This window comes from Ochlerotatus camptorhynchus, unplaced genomic scaffold (assembly GCF_037179485.1).
Source record: "Ochlerotatus camptorhynchus isolate MF236.1 unplaced genomic scaffold, CSIRO-AGI_Acam_v1.1 ptg000216l, whole genome shotgun sequence".
In the NCBI taxonomy this organism is placed as follows: domain Eukaryota; kingdom Metazoa; phylum Arthropoda; class Insecta; order Diptera; family Culicidae; genus Ochlerotatus; species Ochlerotatus camptorhynchus.
In genome coordinates, this window is record NW_027040706.1 from 1,083,711 (window position 1) to 1,103,357 (window position 19,647).

The following is a 19,647-nucleotide window of genomic DNA, read 5'->3' on the forward strand; positions in this document are numbered from 1 at the left end:
CGAAAACCAACTCTCCATAGCAAGTTAGTAGAAGCAGCTTAAAACGTTTCAAAATCAACTGAATGCTAATAAATGAAAAGAAAAAAGAAAAAAAAATATTATTTTACGCGAAAACGAATATTGCATCTCTTGTATCGTATGCTGATATTGACAGTAACAAAAACAATATGCAAAAATAAAATACATTTTTTAATAAAATGTTATGTAATTTTTTTTACTGAAAATCACTAATTTATTGATGAGAAGTTTCTAATAAGCCCTCCTCTGTATACAGAACAAATCTGATACAATAATCTGAATTGCTCAGTCTGCATAAAGCAGCCGATTTCATCATGGAAGTTCTATTAACAACCAAGAATAAATAGTTTGAGGCATACGGAAGCATTATGAAGGTGATATGTTTCTCTATGGAAAATCATTATAGTTCCAGATATAAAGAGACTAAACATAACCCTTTGCTTTAGTACCGTCAACCTCCATGTCCATGGGGAGGGAGAAAAAAATGGATATGGCAACGAGACAAACATCTAATAAATTCTGGCATCACATGCATTTGTAACTGCTTGCGAGTGACTTCGTCATCGTACCGACGTGCGGGTTTGTTTACTTCTCGTGTTTTTTAATTAATTTGAAGTGTTTTGTAATCAAAATATTCATGAGTGATCTTTAACCGATTTCAATACTCCATCCTAATTTAAGCAAATCAATTGTAAACATTGCAGATTGGAATCGAGCCATTTCCCCAATAATATTATTTTCGAATTTATAAAATTTATCCATTGCACAAACGATATTTGTTTAGAGGAGCGTAGCGACGTGCATATGCCTTGAAAAGAAGATTCTATAAAACATTCTAGAAGAAGCGTCCAAAGAAATTTCTAAAGGAAGTGATGATAAATAAAACTAATTTCTGAAAGAAGCTTTTCAGGAAGCTTCTTAAGAAGATTCTATACGAAGCTTCTAAAAGATGATTTTTTTTTATAAACGCTTGCCCGTCGCTCATCTACTTTAACTAAAAAAAAATACGGCCGGAAAGTAAATCAGTTATTCTCAGTGATTGAGCGTTTTTCAGGTTCAGATGCATTTCATTGCATAAAGTGTAGCAGCCTTTATTATATTTTTAAAGAAGAGAGTAAACCATAGAATGAAACTTTCTTTTCTAACTTTTTCCATTCTTTTGGTCACCTTTTGTACTTTCCATATGCATATATTAATTTCGGGTTAACGGCATTTGGGGTAGTAACATAATTACAGCCACAATGTTTCATCATAGTTTGCAAGAAATTTCCGTATAATTGTTCTTGTATTTTATGAAGAAAAAAAAATAGCTGTACAAGCTCAATTTAAAAAAAAGATGGATTTCCGAATTCTTAGTTGCTAGTTCATCAAATATTTAATAATGATCGGTATAGGGTAAGTTTGCCAGTTTGGGCCCTGGCTATCTTAAATTTCACCTTTTTCAATTCTTTATTTAGGGGAAATGGCTCTAATGTTGGCATATGGATCTAAAAATTGGGCCCATCGATAAAAAATACTCATGTTCTTCAATCTTTCTTAGAACAATGCGTCATCTAGACAATACAAATTGATATTTTTGGATGCTAGTGAAAAATTGTCAAAAAATGCTTTCCTTCAAAAAAAGATGCATTTTGAGCGCTATACTACACAATTCGAAAAAGTAGTGTAAATTTCTGTTCAGTATGATGCACATAAATGTAGCGTCACATATCATATAAGTTTACATTATATATTATGTAAAGTTCTGAGACATTTCATGCATTGTAGCAAATATTGTATACAAAAGCCTATTATTGTAAACAACATTGTTTACAAGTTACTCGGTTGCGTGAAATGAAATACAAGTTTACGTGAATGAATGTTTACATCACTATTAAAATTCAGAATTTTTATCTGTGTAACATTACTCAAACTTCATTCACAGTGTTTCAAAAAGTTGTAATTTTAAAAAGTATACGGGCATTTTGTTTAGTACACTGTAGGCAGTAGTGTGAACCGGGTACTAATTTATGTTATTAAAGTGTGAACAGACCGTTAGTTGCCAAGCCAAAGGTACATAATTTGATCAAAACAATTTGATTGCAATGCAAATGTGTTCGTCGTATGCATAATGGCATGAAAAATACAGTGAAAACGGGTCTAACCCGTTTGGCATCCAGCATAAAAGTCGTGTGGCATAAGGATCAATTGGAATGATGGTTATTTGACATACTGACAAAAATGATACATAAAGCTCCACTGAATGAAACTTATTTTTGTGAAATAAATAAATATACAGCGTAAGGTGAAGCAAAAGTTCGACCTTAGTTAAAAAAATAAAAATATCTCAAAATTTCAAGCATTTGAAATAAAACTAATTCCGTACACAGGATTCCTAATTCACCATTTCGATTGATTAAGATGATTCAGACATAGAAAAAAAAATCATCAATCATCAGGATTCAAAAAAAAATAACTAGATTTTTAAACCAATTAATTTTTAGATCTCATGCATAGATCAGGTTTCAAGATCATGGACTAAAAAAGGATTTTCAAAATTCTGGGATTTGACATTTTTTCGGCAATCTAGGTATAAAATGTACAATTTTAATTCAATATCAATATGGGTATGAAGAAATTTCAAGATTCTGGAACATGAAAAGTTTTAAGAAGCAAAACTAACAGAAGTATCGTGCTGGCGCATACTCTTACTCTGTGCACTCAAACATTTTTGAATATTTTTCATCATTATTTTTAAAACGTTATTCCTGCAAACACTACTTCCCGTGTTCTAGGGAAGAGAGTTTATCAAATGTTTTGAATATATTTGCTTAAACTAGGTTTTGTAAATCTTTTGGATGACGAACTTAAAATAAAATGTCTGTGTTATTTGTTTTTTGGAACTTAGGCTTTTTGGACAATTTGAAATTGGAAACCTAAACTTGTGTTTGATTAGAAGTTTTTTTTTGAAGGCTCAGGGACAATATTTATTTTTTTAAAGTGCATAGAATTAAGTAGAGTCGATATTTTGCTAAGCCTTTGTAAAAGACTGTAATGCCAAATGATCATTATGCCAAATAACTGTTTGCCAAACGGAGTAGACCAGAAGTGACCACATTGTGGCCATTTCCGAAGAATAGTCAACCAAACAATAAAAAAACAGCATAGTAATCATAACATTTAAACTCTTATAAATCCAAACTGGTTGACCAAAACGTCAGTGCAATGCGATAGAGGAAGGGTGCAATCACTGTACATACTTTCACAATGACGATAAACGGTTCCTACTCTACTGTTTCGTTTCGTAACTGCTGAGACAATGGTGCTCTGATGAACAACACATTTCGATGTTCTGTTTGATCAGAGCATCGTTGTCAACATGTTTATTCGACAATATTTTCAATCAATCTACCGTACTTCACCAAACCGACCGTAACTACAACCAGGGTTGCTTTAATCTAAGGAATGGCGTAATATACTCTGACATTTTGAATAATCTTATCACAAATTCCTTTTTTCAAAGAATAACAAACGACGCTCGTGAAGATGAAATGGAGGAAAACATGGGCCAGGTCAACACAATGATCGGTAACTTGAGAAACATGGCCCTTGATATGGGATCAGAGCTCCAGAATCAGAACACGCAGATTGATAGAATCAATCGTAAGGTAAGATCTATTGGCATAACATAAGCTGATGCCTTTATAATGTGAGTGAACATGTGTGTACCTTAAGAAAAGGCATGGGTTGCAATGTTTACTAACACAGGGGCAGCTTACAAAGGAACCCATTTGTGGTTGTTTATGACGAGATAGCCCGACGATGTAGAAAACTGACTGTCTCTTCATGAAGGTGTTATTGATTTTGATCAGATTATTTATCATTAAAGAAATGCAATATATATCAATCATTGTTTCAATTTAAATATAAAAAAAAAAAACATTTATTTCGTTCATTTGCTTGCGCACCTTTGTTTGCTAAACGTTCGTTGTCAATATTTTATTTTAGCAGAACATTGTTTTATTTCAATTACTATAAGTTTAGACTGTATTAGCAAAAATGTTCCTTAGTTTTTTTTTTGTGTGTGCTCAAACGTATTAGACCACTTAGCTATGTATGAAAATGGTATTAGTTACAATAACTAGGACTTCACCAGAACATGCACTGAGAAGGATACTGGAAAATAGAGCAGAAATGGACGGTAATGTAAATGACATTGATTCTATTTACTTTTTTTTCACAATTTTGTTTTTCTACTTTAAACAGGCCTAGAGTTTGTTTTTTTTTAACTTTTTTTTTTTAATTTGATTTTGATGCAATATTTTGCATTTGATGTAAAGGTCTTGTTTTTTCACATTTTTGAATTAAGTTACACTGGTTTATGATTCCATTGCTCCAACGGTATTTCAGCACAAGTATGCTTATAATCTGTTTTCCAATTAAAAGGTACTTTATAGGTGAAAATAATCCAATATTAGTAATTGATTTTTCCTTTTTTGTATAATCTAATATTTTACGATTTTTCTGTTAAATGATCAATATGAAATGAGGGGGTTAGAAGGAAAGGGGTGTAAGTGACTTTGATCAATTCTCTTCATCGACTTTCTCTTGCGTTATTAATTCAGTTGCAAATACATTCCTCGATTCGTGTGCCATTCTGGATGCTAGATGAGAACCTCCTTAATCAAACTATGTGGCAGAAATAGCGCAAAATCTGTTTATAAAGCTGTGGCTATCAAAAGAGAAAGTCGATGAAGAGAATCGATCAAAGTCACCCCTTTCTTTCTAACCCCCTCAAATAAGACATTAGTACATAATTACTCTGAAGAAATTCTTTCTAAGGCACTCTAACACTGGTCGTTTTTGACAAGCGTACCTGCTTCATATTTGTGTTGAACCGATGTTAGAGTGGTCATTATTTGAAGATAATTGTCAAACGTTTGATTTTTAATGCCTAGAAGGTGCCAAATGTTTTCAATTGTCACAGTTCAATTGGACGAAGAAATATTCAGACCATAGATGCAACCTCTGCACAAATCTTTCAGTGTATGGGATGAACTAGCCCTTGGCTAAAAAAACACTTTAATAAAGTTTTACAAAAATCTTTCAGTGTTTGTTCTTGCCAAATCTGCCACACGTTTTCATCCAGTTCTAGCTACTGAACTTTCGCGTAACACGAGAAAAGCATGTATCATTGTTGAACGATTCTCTTTATCCATTTTCTCTTTCGCGAATAACGCGACAGCAAATGCATTTTCCATCGAGTGTGTTGTTTCAAGCTCAAGCTAACATCATTTTATGTAAAACTATGCTGCGAGCATAACGAGAAAGTCGATGAAGAGAATCGATCTTCAAGGATAGGCCCTTTTCAAATGTTAAGCGATTACTAGTTGGTGGGTTTTAATCTCCTTCAATTTCATTCATTGCCTATACCATCTTGTCTTTCACTGTATCTTCCACTATATTTTCGAACACTGCTACTGTAGCACCGGTAACCACATTCCTATGGTGTCTCATTTTTTTGTGACGGCTTTAAAATGCTAGCATGAATTTACTTACTGTCATCCAATGACTGATAACGTCGCAGGTCGCTTAGGTCAAGACATTTCTGGCTGAAGAAGTAGAGGGCAATGTCTTGACGTAAACTTGAGAGAAAAATGCTGCTCCCTTTATTTCTTTTTGAATTGGGATCGAAATGGACACACCTTGTACATGTAGGTGACCGGGCATGGTGCATTGTTCATGGAGAATAAAATCGGATTCCACGAGGAGGGCAAGATAGGTTAGTATCAGCTGTATAAACTCCCGGTAGTAATCGAGCGGTTGAAAATCTAAGAACTTCACAATCGCGTGGTTGAACTGTCTTCGTACTTTTTCTTGTCAAAAACTCCCATTATGTCTGAAACCTATTGAACAACAAGATCTCCGGCATGCATCCAAGTCATGCATGCAAGTCATATGGAGCAGATCTAGTCCCAGCAACTGTTCCACGACGTTATTATTGCAGCCGGTGTTGTAGCTTGTTGTGTTGAAGCACATGCCTTGTATTTCGTTCTCAACATTACACTGATTCAAACTATCGACAACTGCGTGTGCTTGTGGTTCTCCAGTTCCTGACAGCAGTCTACGTATTCATGAACCAATACCAGAAGGCGATCCACTTTTTTTTATTTTCTGTCAATTCAGAGAAAATATGTCCATGCCAGTTAACAATTAGAAGCACAGCTAGTTGGAATTTGCCCTGTACATCCACGGTGATAGATTTACTTCCATATTTGTCGTTTTTTCCACTTCTTACGTGCTCTTACTTACTGTTTTCTCATAAGTGAGACCCCATGCACGTTCTTAGCGTTTAACACCACCGTAGATCTCACGGTTTTCGGTAATGATCACACCTTCATCAAGTGCTCGTTCGAAAACTCACGCGCTCATCGTTGTCTTCTCGGATTTTCCCACACACTTGCATTCCAGTTGACTTGTTGGAAACCTACTTCTGCGTGCCGAAAATAGCAAGCGAATTAGGATAGTACACTTCGGACGAGAATCGCACGGGGTCCTCGGTGCAGCTGCACTCGTTTTCACGGCTAAGTCACACGAAAAATTCCAGGCGTGACGCCACGTACAGTCAAACCAGAAACAAAAGGGACTCTGGTGGCTTCGGTTACTCCAGTCATTAGAAAAGCGATTCCAATGTGCGACTGAACGTCCTGCAGTTAATATATCAATAGTACATGAACCACAGTGTTCACTCGGATGTCGACAAAAGCAGGCCACTCTAGAGGTGTGCCACACGATCGTCTGTTTTCTCGACAGCAACCATAGTGTGGTCCTCCTCATTGTACTTCATCAGCAGTTTTTTCAATCGATGCGTCGTCGACTTTGGAAAGCAACCGTATAGTGATGAGTGTGTGAGTGCCGACCACTTTTTGCGTCCATTGCTGCAATGGAAGCGCTCTGATCCCCGTTGGAAATACTGCCATACAATGAAACCACTGGAAGTGCTTCCGTTCTGATGGAGGAGGCTTTTTGGATAGCGAAAGATAAAGTATGTATTGCGTTGTACATTTTGACTATAGTTTTAAGATGTATTGTATAGTAATCAAGAATCCTCGGCTCTGAAAAGCCTTATCAAATAAATTAATAAACAACCAACTACATGAATCTGAAAACCTCGTTAGATTGTATGGCCCGGGGCAAGTGAGACCAATACAAACAAAGTGTTTGAAATGAATGTTATCACTTCTTTTTGAGTATTTTGTGTACAATTGAAGTCATTTCTATTCAAAAACGTTACATTTTATTAATTATACTTGTGCTGATCATCTGCCACTAGCTAAACAAGAAATTTCAGTATTAATTGCAAAAGAAACATTTTTTGCTGGGTAAAGTAATGTATATCAAATAACTGCATCCAGATTTTGCGAATTCGAACACTGTTTATCAACTTAAACTGCTATAACTTTCAGGACAATAAAGGGTGTACCGTTTAAAAACCGCACACACAAAATTCATTCTCAAAATTCGAGTTTTTATCCGATTAGGGTAGAGCACTACTTCGGCCTAATCACCCATTTTGGGCCTATCGAGCAGAAAACTTCAAATAAATCCATGATTTCTGAGTTAACAAGTCAATTATCCGTTTGGTACTATACTTTAGTTAATAAGCTACAGAACGAAGTCAATGAGAACGCGTGATATGAAGGTTTGTACCCACTATTCCCAAAAACAAAAGAAGCGCTCCGACCGAATCAAATTTTATCTTCATCCGATAGGCCGAAGTGAATTCATTAGCGTTTCAATGGCGTTTCAATGACGTTTCAATGCGTTAGGCCGAGTTTAGAATCCGTAGGCCGAGTTTGGCGTCAAGAAGCAGTGCTAGACTTTTGAGAATATCTTAACTATTGGTTTCTCTTTATCAAATCTTACGGTACGTACGGAAAGGTAAATAATTTTGGAAGCCATCAGTAATAATAACATTCCGTTTGGTGCTAAACTGCGCTAGATTAAGAAAGACTAAGTGCGGGTTGTGCCGAAAATGGGGTAGTTACCCAAGTAACCATAGGCACGTTATTTCGCCTTTTGGGCTATATACAGTTGAACAACGGCTACACCAGTGTTTGCAAGTTCTGATGAAGTTTTGTTCAACTTCGTTTAATTCCGCTTGCTTTCCAGCGTTGTAATCCAAACTAGTAGATACGATAGCCGGAAAACGCCTCTTGCTACTATTTGGCCCTGATTTGTTCGACATGATAGCCTGAAATTAAACCGGTCGTCGATCATCACTCAGAGGCATTTCAGCACGCGCTTCAATACTATGACATGCTCTCCGATGATGATTTCTGCCTGCTGCACCGCTTTGCACTTACTGACCAATAGCACTTACGTTTTTTGGTGAGCTACCTATCTGAAGTTTTGATCCTTGCATCCAGTACTCAAACGTTTCGATCGCCTCGGTTGCTAGGATTTCAACTTCTTCTCGCGTCTCGCCTATTACCATTAAGGCGACGTCAGCAACAAAGCCGACGATTTTGACATCTCTAGGCAGCTGACGCTTATCAAGGAAGATGCCTTGTACAACACTTGCGGTGATCGTAATCGTTCTCTTTCACATGTCTGTCTTGTAGACCAGTTCCCTGTTCTGGAAGAAGCTCTTTAATGATTATTAACGTCTATTGTTGTCACGCCACAATATCAATTTTCTGCCAGCTTTTATTTGTACAACATCTCAGTATTCTCGATTACTATCCGGATTGCGTCCAACGTCGATCTTCCTTTTCGGAAACCAAACTACATCTTTGTCAATCAATACTCGCTCGCCGTACATGTTGTCAGCCTGTTGAGGACAATCCTTTCCAGAAGCCTAAGTGTATCCAACAAGCATTTTGGCCTATAGAATGCTGGATCCTTTGGAGGATTTCCTGGTTTTGGCAGCAATACTAATTTTGTGTCTACATCTAGACATTTCAGCAGCACCGAACAAGTATCGCCGTTTTCATAGAAACGTTGGGGATTCCATCTGAGCCGGACGCTTTCTTCACTTTTAATCCTTTTTTACTGCTGACTTCCTTATGAGAGACTTGAGCTACTTCAGTGTTGCGCCTCCCTCTGTCTCGCCATACGGTGTATGTGGCCAGGTTGATGGGTCGTGTTTCAGGATGAATCCCTTAAAGATGACTTCCTGCTTGCCTAGAAATAAAAAAAAGTTTTTAACATCTCATTCTTAGAAAAAAGAAACAAATCTTGCATTTAAATATTTTTGTAAGATTTTACACTAAATAGGGCAGTAAAAAAAATAAAAGTAATCGAAAAACTGTGCTGTTATAGTTTTTTTTTTTAATTTGTAAATCCTTATTTCTCCATTATTATTAAGTAGAGTAGATGTCAGAAGAACAACAGTATTGTAGTGTTAGAGTAAAAAAACAGAAAACGTGACAAAAAGTTTAGGAAGGTCGCTTTTACGAAAAAATAAAAATAAAATGAACATACACCCGCTTTATTTTTGCACTTTGTTTTTGCTAAACCAGCTTTAAATCTATGCTTTCAATATTCGCTATTATCGACAAAGGACAAATTCAAACTTTATCTTATTTTCTATCTCATTTTGAATAATCTGATTAAAAAATCAATGCTTCTAATTAATGCATGTGGTGATGGTTATTATACTTCTTCCAAAAATCCAGGGAGAATCGAACGAGGACCGGATAAAGGTGGCAAACGAGAAAGCGCACTCGCTGCTCAAATAAGCAGGTTATCCCAGATGTGTACATTATATCGTAACATATTGTTATTATCATTATTATTGTTATCTTAGTAGCAAAAGTTCAGTTTACATGTTTACGTTTAAGTTTTGAGAATTGCTTGTTTTATATATATAATTTAAATTAATTGATGGACGTCGTATGTGGAACAGATCAACAAAAAAAGGGGATCTAAGAATTTAGTTTGTATTATTTATTGAAAACAACGTATTAATTAAAAAAAAAATTATGAACAGAAATTCCCTCCGATTGAATAATCTGATCATACCTTGCAATAGTACAACTATATACGCTGTATGAAATTGTTATTACATGAGAATTTACCTTTGTATGTGTGTATGTGTAATTTGATAATTTTTTTTTCAATACTTCGTTGACCGTCGTGGCCGTTTTTGTCATATGACAAACCAAAACCAAATCGCGATTACATGCACTTTCGACACTTTTGTGCACTGCAACAATAACCACCTGCAGGGCGATTCCAATGCGACCAGGATAGCAGCCGCAAACGAAAGGGCCCACACTCTCCTGAAATAATTAAATCCACGAAGGAAAACAAGGCAAAGGGGTTGATGTTATTATGACTAAGTTTGTATGTATGATAGCATGCGCATCACGAATGTATGTAATGGTGAAGTAATAGTGGAGATCTCTACCATGTAGGTATAAAGCGATTACAAAGTCATCAACCATAGCAAATCTGTATTATTATTGTCCTGCAGTGCCACCTGCATCCCAAGAAAAAGGAAAAAAAAACATTGGTTCAAACCAAATATTTGAATTAATTAAAAATATGGATTTTGTTTCTTAGCAACAAACAGCTTTTAAAAAGCAAGACCTAATTAGTGATATTTAAGTATTTTTTTTAACAAATTTTAAATTAAAACATGGAAATTACATATTCCATGATCACTGGTCACGGCAATTCTTTGAATTTTATGGGAATCTCAATATAAAACTACTTGACAAAATGTATTGCTAAAGTAATCTTGTATAAATTACCAATAAAATCCGCTTGTTGAAGTATATATATATATATATATATACAATAAAAATATATATTATGGAAATAACTAACAATATTTCAAATTTCAAGTAACAGAAAAGTTAAGAAATATAAAACTAGCATTTAATGAATAATGAATATTGCTTTATACTTTTCATATGATTTAAATATTGCTGATCGTTGTGAGTGCAATTCGATTGTTATTGTAGGAAGCAAGCAAAAGAAACGAACGAAAGGAAGAAAATACTGTAGGAAATTAAGAATGATACACAGAAGAAAAAACCTGAGCAGATTGTTGAGTACTTGGTCGAAAATTTCCAAAAATGTTGGGACCAAAGTATCTGGCCAGAAAAAAAAATAAGCAAAAAACCAGTGATTCCCGTCACTAGTGCATGCATTGATTCCGTTTTTGCGGATAAATGCGTTGTGGCGCTACGTTACACATTAAATCCATAGAAAGGTGCTGATCAATAGTTGAAAAATATTGAATCGGTGAACCGAAGGTTTGTTAAGTTATGCTTTAGACTGCATTTGATATTACTGAATGCAGGCTATTGTGATATGAGCACTCATACGTAAAACTTTCTCTGGAAATAAAATGCATGACATTTGATATCAAGATAGCCTATGTATTAAGTGATATAAGGTATAGTCTGTACGCGGTATTAGGGTGGGTCAAATTGCAGAACAAAATTTATTTCTTTTTTGTTGCATTGGACAAAATGAAGTATTACATGAATGAATCAATCCATTCGGTTACCACTTAGGAGTAGCCCATCGATAAAAATAAACTTTTACATGTTTTCATGCAATTGATGTCAAAGCTTCATTGGCGAGCATATTTGCCCGAGATAGAAATCTTTGCATAAGTTTTTATCGTGGATCCATCACCATTAAGTGATGATCGAAATGACTTATTTTCTCCAACGCAGCAAAATTGAGACTTGAAAGTCAAGCTTTTGGACATTTTATTGTAATCAATGCCGCCTTAATTGTTCATTAACGACACTCGGCTATACCCGACATTTGTTGACAACACTTAGAGAAAAAATTGTTACCCGTTTTTACGTTTGAACGTTTTACGCGAAATGAAGCAAACATAGTTAAAACAAAGCAATATAGGTCTTTAATCCACTAGATGTGTATTTTGCGATTGAAAACCAACGTGTTTATTTCACAACGGGGTATTCAGCAATTGTTTACATTCCAATTGAACAGTTTTATAATGGTATTCCATTACAATACACAAACGCTTTCTTCTTAGCAGGCGCTTTCCATTCAATTTGCGTAAAAGTGTCGCATTTTACGAACCCAAATCCCCGACTGCAAAAACATTGGTTCGTTATTTTGTAACAAAAAAAAAAATCATCGTTTGGTTGACCTGTAAAGCATACGAAAGACATCTATAAGTACATTGTCATCATTGTATGACGTTTTCACCGTAATGAATATGTTTTTCATTTCTTCCCACCGAATGGAAATGTTAGTAATTGAAAACAGAAATCTTACTGTCATTGAAAGGTGATAGCGGTTTATCAAATATAACAAAAGAAACTTGAATTGCATAAGAACCATAAGAACAAGTAAAGCATCAATAAGTGCACGAGACGTCAGATATCACAGTAAATTGTACACATTTCCAAATTATTCCTACCACATACTTTATAAATCGACCGTTGTCCTACACATTGTCGGCATATTTTGTTCTTGTTTTTTTTTTTAATGCAAACTTTGTACAGTTGAATACACAATTTTACATGCACTCACTAACATCCAGGAAGCATCTATAGAGCTTCCAGTTATTAATTATATTACTCTACCAGAAAAGTAAAAACAAAAACAATTTAGATCGAACAGCAGTACTCTTCACAGTTCACAACTAGCTGTGAACATTTCCATTTGCAGAGGTAACCAATCCACAAAATTAAAACTATCAGTCAAATAACAAAGTTTAAGGCATTGGCAGATTTGTATAACGAAATATAGAGCCCCGTTGATTAAATACCTACTAACATTCTCCTCTAAATAAACCAAATGTGCATTTATATGATATTGTCAATTTTGGAAGGGCTATTGTAAGTAATAATTGTTTAAGATTCTTTTTCATACGTTTTTGTGGTACTTGTTGGCAAAAAGGAAGTATGTATGTACATAGGAAGTAGCATGAAGATTCTGCACTTATCACTATCAAGGTCCACGGGTATGGTATGTATGGTGTTGCGATAATATTGTTGCAGTAAGGTATAATAAAAATGCAACGTTGCTCCCAAAATAACATTCCAAAGAAAAACTTCTCTAAGAAGCTTCCAGAAGAATATTTTAAAAGTAACTCATTCAGACTCATGCTCCGCTCCTCTGACTTCAAAAACACGTACACGGGTAGGACAGTAAATCCGACTATACTACGCATCTAAAGAGCATTTTCAACTGTTTAAGGAACATTTCATCGATTTTATATTATACGTTTCCATAGCTGTCAACCCCAAAAGGCGCATCACATTCTGCACATCGATCACCCCAGGTGTCACAAGATGCGCAAGGAGTGCATCGCCTGCATAGTATCGTTAGATCTCCGGCAAGCATTCCACACTATATACCTGCTAGTATTTCCAGAGACTCGAGAGTTTTCCATGGTAAAAACGTTCGAATCGGCATGTCGTCGTATATACGCTGATGACATCTTGATGTTCCTTACGGACCCTTCCCAAATCTCATGGCTGCTGCCACAAATCAGGCCTCGTTTCCCAAATTTCAAGGCTGCTGCCAGTTTGTGTGAGAACTCAGTCAACAAGACGAAGGATCTTGATCTGAGTAAGCCTATACGTCGGATAGAAGACAAGTTAGAGTCAAATCGAACACAGTTTATGAAAACTGTCAAATTTGCCGTTTCCGTTCCGATTCCGGCCACATTTTGTTTGGTGCTTAAGGTTTTATTGTCACAATAACTTCAATTGCGCTTTACGCGCTCTGATAGTCTCAGATACGAAATCATTTACGTTACTAGTTTATGGATCATTTAGTACTTCTAGCTATGATTCAGGAAACGCGAACAATGTCATAGGGGGGGGGGGGCACAAACATGATCGGAATGCATCCATTTTTGTTAAAACAGCGTGTTCAAGGCCTGGTCGGTTACGTTTAATCCGGCCGCCAGCTATTACATTTTTGCGATCATATGTGTCGCATATCGCACAAGTCGCAGGAACTCAGCAAACGCACCAGTCTTCCTTGTGCCAACATTGAAAACGTGAAACCAAACGATTCTTCACCTCATCTTACATGCTTTCTACCGGTGGATTTTTCACTAAGTCCGTCACGTGGCGCGAATACAAAAAAAGTGGGACATCGACAAACGTTCCGGTCGTTCATTTCGCAGTTCAATTGAATTGAACATCGACCTGAATAGCCTAAATCGAGTAAAGCAATATTCCCGAGGGCAATCTGAGCCTTTGTCTGTGCAAATCACATGACAGGATCGTTCTTCTAAAAATCCTGAAGTTTATAGGCGACACTAGGAATGGCAGCGACGGCAGCTTTTTAGGTCGGGTTTTGCCATTTTCGTTGGAAAAATGGAAACGTTATCCAGTCGATTCTTCTCTGCGGGGTGGCCAATGTGGTCTCGATGTTAATAAAACTACGGATCAGTGTACGGTCCCTAACCTCACGTTTTGATCTCGTTGTGTCCCTTTAATTTTACACCAGAGTAAAAATGATGGCAACGAATGGGATCCAAAACAAACCACCCAAAAAGTTCATATATGACATCCCCGTGCACTGATCTACTCCAAGTGAACGCTTTGTTGTCTGTACGTGTTAAAATTAACCTTTGTTACTGTTAACGTTCGCTATCTGCTAAATAGTCAACAGAAATCAAACTATATTTAAATTAGGTCTATCCAAGAAAGAGCAAACAATCAGTAGCTCTCCTCGGCCATAATCATTTTTTTTGCATCCTTGACTAACAATTTTATATGTTATCATGTAATAATACACAATCGACAAAAAGTTGAAGTTTGTCATCAGAGGTGTTCATGGTTTATAAAAGTAAATAACAAAACAGCGAAATTGTTCAAGTGTGTGTGTTAACAACATGCTGTATGTTAAAAATAAACAAAATTTATTGTTCTCAATGATCATACTAGCAGTTCATACTTCCTTCTTGCCAATAGCATTGTGTACTAACATTCCATTATTGCTTGGTTAAGTATGTTTGTCTTAAAGCACATATATTAGTTTCATCTTTTTTTTCGTTAGCCGCGTTTACTTATAATTTCATTTATTTTACTTCAAAGGGCGACGACAATACGGTTAGACTTGAAGAAGCTAGCAAGAGGACTGGCCAGCTGTTACGAAGCTAACGTGTGAAGGTTTGTTTTAGTTGTTATTTTCCTTTTTATGGTTTCATTGTTCTCCTTACCGAATCGATTTGTATTACATTTATTCTCGAAACACTACACTTCTATCAATGCGTGTATAATCTGTGGCCAACGTAAGCTTTCATTATAATAGACAAATCCTTGCAGTAACACCTGAAGACAAGTTAAACGATTATTGACAAACAAAAATAAAACAAACAAAACTTACATTTGGTCATTTCACACAATAAATATAAACGTGATAAAATACATTGATAGTATCGTTTACGACCGACTTTTCATTTAAGAAGAAGAAATAGCCTATTTGAAACATTATTTTCTATACAATTGAAATTGAAAATCGATCCATTAGCGAATGAAACAAAAATATAATCCATATCATATTCAACAAAGAAGCAAGAAAAATAAATCCTCGAACTCTAGTAACAGAACTCTGGGTGAAAATTTCGGAGAAGGTAATATGGCTATTCAATCGCGTTTGATAACCAAGTGATTTGAAAGCAAATAACCTTTCGAGTTACCTGTGTCCTAGATGCACTCTTTAGTTGTTTCGATAATCCCTGAACTACTACTTATATCGTAAGTGTGAGACGGTCTTGACGCTATACGAGCAAAGGTATCTAATTTGATCGAACCGCATTTGCCAGCTTGGGTTAGTGATAAGTTTCTATCAAGTCGCACTTTGCTAGCAATAATAAAGAAAAAAAAAAAACAATTGTGATATATAAGCGTAAAATAATGATAACTAATGAAGAGAAAGACATGAACGGAAAGCAACGCATGCTACTAGAATAGACGTCAGCGACGACGCAGAAGGCCTTGTTTTCCTACTCGTCAGAAAATCCCATACCATTCTATTATCATGAACTTGCTTCATTGCCTGAGATGACGTTTTAATAATAGCACGCATCAAAATGCCATTTAAATAAAAAGAAATAAAAAAAAATGGCGATATTAATAGGAAACATTATAGGAAATGTTTTAGTTTTTAAATTCTCCTAAATGTGAACAACCACGACATGCAAGGAACGTGGTTTGAAAAACGGTTTCTTTGATCGTTGCTAAGCAACGCGATCGGAGGATCTATTTAAATTCCTTATCCATCCAAAGAAAAGAAGAAAAGTAATTATTATGGTCATTCTTTGCTACCCGAGCTTAAACGTATTCAACCCGGATAGAATGAATTCTATTCTTTCCTAATTTATGTGATCCTCATGGAAACTGAAGGTAATATAATAGTTTCAGTATTGTAGAAACTAGAGCTTACTTATTAATCACGACACAATCAGTTTGATGCTTTTGACAATTCTTGTAGACTTTGTTTGTTTGTTCAAAGAGTTCATTTGTAATGAGTGGAAGTGTTTAAAGCCTTGTTTGATTCAAGCCGGAATTTGTAGTTCATATTTATCCTAGTTGCTTAAATATCCTATGAAGTTGTATTGAAAAACGCATCATTGTATTCCAAAACAGCAAAAATTCTGCTTGGGAAAAAAAAAATGTAACCTCGTGCTATGCTTGTTTTTTTCTTTAAATTTGTGGGTGATATCAAATTTTACGCAAAATTAAATAAAAGGAGCGATTGATTGTGGCAGAGTACCAATGATGTTGTTTCACAGAAGACGGAAATGTTTGAAAATTAATTGAGCTTTAACTTCATTAGAAGCTCAGAAAATAATTAAACCCACAGTTTTTCATCAACCGACATATCAAATGGCGGACAATCATCTATAAAATGTAACATTTCTTAGAAATTGGATTTGTTTTAGAAAAGTTTACTTTGAAACAATAATTGTTTGTTAGTCTAATTTATGTATACTTGCATACGGCTGATCAATAAATAGATAACTGGGCATTTCACACTTTTGATACGTCTCTTTGTTCAAATTTTTGGGCAATTTATTTCTCTGCCCTTTTCTAATACTTTCAATTATTTCTAGCAACATTGGTAGCCATAGTGCTATTTCCCATCGTAGTTTGATGAAAACACAAAATTACAGAAGGGAATGCTGTGTTGGCTCCAAATTATGTCCAATTTATCTTCCCAATCACTTTCGAATCGGATAATAGAAGGCAAGCTTTTTTTTGCATGATCATAGATCGTTCATTATGCAGAATTGTATCGAACATGGCGAATTCGGCGTGGAAAATACAAAGCTAATTTTTTGTTGTAATCTAATTTGTCTTCGGGAAGATGCATAAATGACGTCGAATTTTAGGGTGACCAGCATTTTAGAAAAATACGCTATAAGTTACTGCTTCATGAAATGTAAACAACCGTTAAACGTTTATTTACGTTTGATGAAGCACATACTTTGGACCCCCCTCCCCTTGTAGCGTATTTTTCTACATGGCTGGTCACCTTAAAATGCCACGTAGTTTATGCATCTTCCCTTCTTTCACTAATTATTTGGCAGGTATCATTTGGCATAAATGCGAATAAAATCACTTTATTGCCTGTATCGAATATAATTGCTATTTTTTTTTATCATGTTATGTTTTTCATAAACATAAAAAGGAACAGCTCATGCTCAAAAGAAGGAAAAATACACATGAAATGATTATGTGCCCTTCTTTTGATTATAAGCTGTTCTTATATTACGTTGAAGCATAACCTATGAAAAAAGCATTTTTTCGCTTTTATGCAAAATGGGCATTATGTCAAACGGCCTTATGCTAAGTGGCATTATAACAAACGGCGTTATACCAAAACGAATATTCCCATGTATTTACAAGTAAGTTCTAGTGATTTTTTCTGGGATAATTTTCCGATGCCTCATTGCGGTGTGTGTGTCCTGGCCAGATTCAATCGTCTACATATAATATCACATTTTACTTTTAATATATTTGAGTAGCTGATACTGATTATGACTACTTTTTCACTTAATTCAGCTAAATATATCTGGCTCTGAATCTTTCTATTCAGTTGAATTACCATGAAGGTTCTTATTCCATATAGTTTTGGTTGTTCTGTGAGCTGGAAACTAAACTTTGCTCTCAACTCTAAAGGATACTAATCAAAACCAATGTAGTCCAATTGTTTTACTGGATTACAGTCAAAATAACGTAAACAATTGATCCCACCAAATCTATCCGACGGATATTTGTTTTTAAACGATACGTTTTAACTACGAATAATTGTGTTGGCCTTCGATTTCGAAGCATACTTCCGAAGGCATTGATTTTACTATTTTGACTTATTTTAATATTGATTCATACGCATCTAATATGAATGAAACAAACACGAGCAGTTGCGATTGGACGTCGTGCTGTTTAAGCGAGTATTACCTTAAACCACAATCGCACTTGCTATTGAAATTTTACAGCTAAACCCAAACATCACACACCAGCTGAAACCATGTGTCAAAAATTATTGAATATAGTAGCACTTGGCGCTAAGATTTATAGTTGTTCGAATCGAGTTTGAAATATAGGTCACCACCAGCAATAGAAAAAAGTCTTAGGCAGCATTCTACTGAATAGCAAAAACAAAGAACAAACTTGAGCTACTAGAGCTAGCCATGAACAGGGCGATACTACACACATAAGAAAACGATATTTAACGCTTTAAGATAAATTCATCTCTTGTTGTCTTTCGAAACTCTGTGTGTGTTATAGCAAGTCAAATGAGATTGTTAAACCATCCAACAATGAACAAAACATTAGGATTTCTTATGTATATTACACCCAGCAACCAGTTCTTGATTTATGTTTTATTTCAATGCTATTTTGTTTCCTTACCTAAAACCTAGCATCCTTAAACATCACAACAATCCAAAAACTTTACGGATTCTGAAATAATCTAAATAAAAAACTCCACTGTCCTAGTAGAAGAGGCGAATTGACTTTCATGAACTGTAGAAACAAGTATTTTACTACTAGGACGAGAATGAATGCAAACATACGAACAAAACTAGGGAAATGACGGAAAAAATAGAAAGTGGTATTGTACAGACATTGTTTAAATCAACGAGATAAAATAAGGCACAGAAAATATCGCTGAATGGAATAATTTTAAATAGTTTTCTTGGATTTCTTTCGTGATCAGCTGGTTTTGTTTTAATTTTAGTTACATTCACCTGAATGAACAAATTTCATTTCAACTTAGTTTGCAAAACTCATCAAAACAAACGAATGATGGGGAGAAAATAATTTTGAAAGAAAGGTAAAATGCATCAAATAATATTAGATAAGTTATATTATTACTATGGTTGATATTTTTCAAATGTATTAATAATAAAGGATAGTAAAATAAAATAACCAAAAAAAATGTAAAATTATATCCATATTTAGTTTTTTTTTATCAAATATCACATCCGATTAATGTCCAAAATATTAAAAGCTGAAACAGATCTTGTCAACACCAATCCCGAATGAAAAAAAAAATCTATACGTTTCGAGCGCCTCTCAGCCTAGTGCTACACAACAGTGTCATTGCTTAAAAATATATAATTTTTGGATTTCAAATTATGCATGGATAACATGTCGTTTCTCTCAATCAGTGTTGACAAAA

At 35.1% G+C, this 19,647-nt stretch overlaps 1 protein-coding gene across 9 annotated transcripts in view; it reads left to right on the top strand.

The window, feature by feature from the left end:
- The window catches only part of LOC135703611 (synaptosomal-associated protein 25), a 63,179-nt gene extending 43,768 nt beyond the window's left edge, over window positions 1-19,411 (top strand). For 4 of the 9 annotated variants that reach the window (XM_065224884.1, XM_065224885.1, XM_065224882.1 and 1 more), the window contains exons 7-8: window positions 3,521-3,665; window positions 15,054-19,411. In XM_065224884.1, the coding sequence (XP_065080956.1) occupies window positions 3,521-3,665; window positions 15,054-15,119 (211 nt within the window). In that variant the 3' untranslated portion in view covers window positions 15,120-19,411. Of the gene's footprint in view, window positions 1-3,520; window positions 3,666-9,677; window positions 9,745-10,229; window positions 11,086-15,053 lie in introns of those variants that run through there. The other 5 variants (XM_065224890.1, XM_065224886.1, XM_065224891.1 and 2 more) reach the window with 3 other exon arrangements.
- Window positions 19,412-19,647: the final 236 nt, after the last annotated feature.